Below are 5,395 nucleotides of genomic sequence, written 5' to 3'. Positions count from 1 at the left end.
TTGCAAGGCACTCCTTGTCGTAAGGCTTTCACCCGGTTGAATTAATCCCAAGCGCACACTTGTTGAAACCCAATATTTGACAACACGATCCACTGTCTCACGCTATTCCCTTGCAAGGTACCCCTTGTCCCAAGGCTTTCACTCAATCAGATTAGAATTGCACAATCTTATCCAAAACCTTCAAACCCTAAAAGATCTTGAAGAAAAACCCCAACTCGATTTTCTGATTTGATCCCTCAAAGTTCTTAACCCAATATTCTATGTATAATAAACCTAATTGGGCGTTATCAACACTAATCTAGATGGCACCCAATCAAAAAATGATTATGTGTAGTTTGATTGTGTGTATGCATAGATGGAGTTGAAGATGATGAGAATGCTTTGAAACTCTGGATTCATGTAGATTTTACTCACTCTAGAAACCTTACTAGAGAATGATAAATGTATGAAGTATTTATATGTATGAAGACTTTAAAAAATATGAATTTTTGAAGAAAAAAAATATTGCATAGGTCGGCCTATACGATTCATGTGTCGACTTATTTGATGCATGGGTCAGCCTGTCTAAAGTCATGTGTCGACCTATGAATGTTATGCGCTTCCTATGTGCCGACCCGGAGAGTTGGCACATGAGACAAAAGCTACAGGCTTTAATACTGCAGCATACGTGTGGACGTATAGCCAAGAAATTTTTTCCATAGGTCGACATGTAATTGCATGTGTCGACCTGTAATACCTATTTTTCACCCAAAAAAATGATTTTTCATGCATGAGATCTTTTCCAAGTTGTTTCCAAATGCTTTTATGCTTCCTAATTTTAAGATGCACATAGAGAATCAGAGGATACCGTCCAATATACATTAACGCTAAAGTATCCTAGTTTTGAAATCATACAAAACACATCTAATGGAAGTTGCAGTCACATACTCCCCCTTTTTTATGATGGAAAAACTTGAGACAATGTGTTTGCAATAAAAATCTCCCCCTGAATATATGCATCCTAACTTCATCTTTCTTCTCCCCCTTTGATAACATCAAAAAGAAACAAAGCAATTTATGAGAAGTATCTTAAATCACGCATAAACCAATATAACACACAGAGGCGGTTTGCAAAGATAAGAGCATCAATATGATAACACTCACATAAAATGATTTGCATATTGAAAAAGAATGCCTAAACATAAATAAAAGACAATAATGCAAAAATAGAACATAATTGTTACAACTTACGCCAAATAACATAACACAAACATGAAAAATGAAGGATACAATGTAATCAAAAACTCTTGAGTTGCTACAAAAGCGACACGATTACGTGACATATGCCTTTGGTGCTCCCAAAATGCTGCACACGCATGTGCTCTAGCCAGGCAATAAAATAATATACCCCCACTGAAACCAAAAAACAGAGATGAAAACATAACAATGACACACAACAAGAATTTTGTTAACATTATAACATGTTTAATCACAATTCATGAGACAATAAATAACAAGCTAATGCACCAACTATATATTTCAAGCATGAAGAAGATAAACATAAAGTCACTATAAGCATATAAATTTACATACATCAATTATACATTTTTGGAAGTGAACATTCATGAACTATCTTATACGTCAAGAATATCAATCATCCGGAACATATCAACATGCAAAAAAAAAAAACTTACACACAAAAAGGGAAAATGGAACAATAGTATCTTGCTTATGAATTGATGAAGAATCCACTCTTATGTAATATAACTTTCAAAGAAGGTTAGAGAAACAATATATATATATATATATATATATATATATATATATATATATATATATATATATATATATATATATATATAATATATATATATATATATATATATATATATATATATATATATATATATATATATATATATATATATATATATATATATATATATATATATATATATATATATATATATATATATATATATATATAATGCATGTGACAAATCATATTCATATAATATTTGAGATGTCAAGAATCCTCAATTCCATTCGAATGTTGAAAAATGGTTCGTTCGCAAGTGGTTTTATAAAAATATCCGCAAGTTGATTTTTACTATCAACATGCTCAAATACGACATCTCATTTCTCAACATGATCACGTAGGAAGTGGTAACGAATCTTAATATGCTTAGTGCAAGAATGTAGCACCGGATTTTTGGTTAGATTAATGACACTAGTGTTGGCGCACATAATAGAAATATGTTGTAGGTTAATATCAAAATCAAGTAGTTGTTGTTTAAGCCACAAAATTTGAGCACAACAACTACCGGCTGCTAGTATTCCGCCTCGGCAGTTGACAAAGCAATGAAAACATGTTTCTTGTTATGCTAACTAACTAAGAAATTTGAAAACATGTGGCAAGTTCAACTGGTACTCTTCCTATCTGATTTGCAATTGGCAAATTCGAAATTGATATAACCAGCCAAAGTACAATCACTTCGGTTGGAATACTAAAGGTCGTACTTAGAAGTACCATAAAGATACCTAAGAATGTGTTTAACGACTTTTAAATGTGATTCCTTAGGAATCAGTTGATAACGAGCACACATACAGACGCTAAACATAATATATGGCCTAGATGCAGTGAGATATAGAAGAGAACCAATCATACCTCTATACTTTTTCACATCAATATCCTTACCATTTTCATTCCTTTCCAAGTTACCGTTTGTAGGCATCGGAGTGTCAATCGATTTTGCATCTTCCATGCCAAATCTCTTTAGCAAGTTATTACAATAATTGGTTTGACAAACGAATGTGCCTTCATCGAGTTGCTTGATTTGAAGACCTGGGAAGTAATTCGACTCCCCCATTAGGCTCATCTCAAACTCACTCTGCATAAGCTTAAAAAACTCTTTGACAAGTTGCATATTAGTTTATCCAAAAATGATATCATCTACATAAACTTGAACAAGAAGAGTATCATTTCCATGACTCTTAATAAAAAGAGTAGTATCTACTTTCCCTCTTGAGTACTCTTGATTAATCAAAAATTTGCTAATTCATTCATACCAAGCCATAGGTGCTTGTTTGAGACCATAAAAACACTTTTTAATTTGAAAACATGATTGGGATACTCATGATTTTCAAAATTGTGAGGTTGAGCTACATACACCTCTTCATTAATATAACCATTTAGAAACACACTTTTAACGTCCATTTGAAATAACTCGAAATTTTTGGAGCAAGCGTAGGCTAGTAGAAGGTGTATATACTCGAGGCGAGCAACCTAAGCATAAGTTTCCTCATAGTCAATGCTCTTCTCTTGGTTATAACCTTGAGCCACTAGTCGTGCTTTGTTCTGGGTTATCACTCCATTGTCATCAAGCTTGTTTCTAAAAACCCATCTTGTGCCAATTACTTGATGATGATTTGGACAAGGGACAAGGTCTCAAACGTCATTCCTTTTAAATTGGTTTAGTTCATCTTTCATGGCCATAAGCCAATGCTCATCAAGCAAAGCATCTTTAGTGTTTTTAGATTCAACTTGTGAAACAAACGCAAAGTGATAACAAAAGTTACTTATCTTGGTGCGTGTTGTCACGCCTTTGGTGGTGTCTCCAAGGATGTTGTCAATAGGATGATCTTTGGATATTCTACAAGTCAAAGGAAGGTCATCCACTACAGTTGTACATTCCACCTTCTCCTCTTCACAGTCGTTATTTTCAACTCTCTCTTTTTGCACCATTTTAGGTTGATCAATTTCATCATCGGGTTCCTCGAGAATATCTTATGAAGATACACCTACGTCATGAAAAGAAACACCTTTCCTAACATTTTTCGGAAAAGACTCATCAAAAGTAACATGAACCGACTCTTCAACAATAAGTACCTTTTTGTTATAAACCCTATAAGCTTGACTAGATTGTGAGTATTCGAGGAAGAAACCCTCATCGACGATATATATATGCATTTATTTTAATTTGTTTTTAATAATTCATTTATTTAAATAACAACGACGATTTTTAGTCGACGCTAATATATAGAGATATAAGGTGATTTAACTATTTATTTATCAATCAATTATTTTTTATGTAGCGACCGTTCGAGTCGACGCTAATATATATACATGTAAGGTGATTTAGTTATTTATCAATCAATCTACTATTTTTTTATGTAGCGATGACTTGAGTCGGCACTAAAATTGGTGGGAAAAAATTTTGTTTGCCTCCTTTTTAAATAGCAAAGGCTTTGGTCGACGCTAACGTGTGTATATATATATATATATATATATATATATATATATATATATATATATATATAATATATATATATATATATATATATATATATATATATATATATATATATATATATATATATATATATATATATATATATATATATATATATATATATATATATATATATATATATATATATATATATTTTAAATAGCAACGGCTTTGGTCGATACTAACGTGTATGTGTGTGTATATATATATATATATATATATATATATATATATATATATATATATATATATATATATATATATAATATATATATATATATATATATATATATATATATATATATATATATATATATATATATATATATATATATATATATATATATATATATATATATAAAAGTCATAACTAAAACTAAATAACATAAAATAAAATAAAATAAAATAATTTTGATTTTTATAAAATCAAATCAAATCAAAATTATAAATTAATAAAATAAATCCACATTTGAATTAATAAAATAAAGCAAAATAAAATAAAAACTAAAATAATTAGTAAAATAGCTTGAAACTAAACAAAATTAAAATAAAATAATTTTTCTAATAAAAAATAAATTAAAACAAAATTTGTCTATTTATTTATTATCAATGTTTTAATTATTTATAACAGTAATAATATATAACTTTAAACTATAAATAAATAAAAACAAATAAACTATATATATAAGTCATAACTAAACCTAAATAAAATAAAATAAAATAATTTTGATTTTTATAAAATAAAATTATAAATTATAAATTATTAAAATAAATACACATTTTAATCAATAAAATAAAACAAAATAAAAAAAAACTAAAATAATTAGTAAACTAGCTTAAAACTAAATAAAATTATAACTAAAATAATTTTTAAAATAAAAAATAAATTAAAACTAAATATGTGAAAATTTAATTTTTTATTAAATAAGATCTAACAATAATTAAAAAATAAAATTAAAAAATTAAAAAATAATATTTTTTTCTCTCAAACATTATATAAAATAACAATATAGTATTATAAGAATTAAATTTGAAAATTTATAAAAAGAATATATATAAAATAGGTTGTAAATTGTGAAAAAAAGGTTTGCCCCTTGAAAATAATATTTACTATTTATATTTAT

The 5,395-nt window shown here is 27.9% G+C and overlaps 1 protein-coding gene across 1 annotated transcript; it reads right to left on the bottom strand.

Moving 5' to 3' along the window:
- Positions 1–2,486: 2,486 nt before the first annotated feature.
- Positions 2,487–2,906, bottom strand: LOC127130842 (uncharacterized mitochondrial protein AtMg00810-like). Its single transcript, XM_051059803.1, has one exon. The coding sequence runs from the start codon at positions 2,904–2,906 to the stop codon at positions 2,487–2,489; it is 420 nt and encodes a 139-aa protein (XP_050915760.1).
- Between the last annotated feature and the right edge of the window lie 2,489 nt (positions 2,907–5,395).

This window comes from Lathyrus oleraceus, chromosome 3 (assembly GCF_024323335.1).
Source record: "Lathyrus oleraceus cultivar Zhongwan6 chromosome 3, CAAS_Psat_ZW6_1.0, whole genome shotgun sequence".
Lineage (NCBI taxonomy): Eukaryota > Viridiplantae > Streptophyta > Magnoliopsida > Fabales > Fabaceae > Lathyrus > Lathyrus oleraceus.
Note: the sequence above shows the minus strand (reverse complement) of the source record. Positions and strands in the feature narration are given on the sequence as shown.

What these genes read in the sequence shown, in the direction of transcription:
- LOC127130842 (XM_051059803.1), bottom strand. Translation starts at nt 2,906, where the DNA reads ATGCAACTTGTCAAAGAGTTTTTTAAGCTTATGCAGAGTGAGTTTGAG.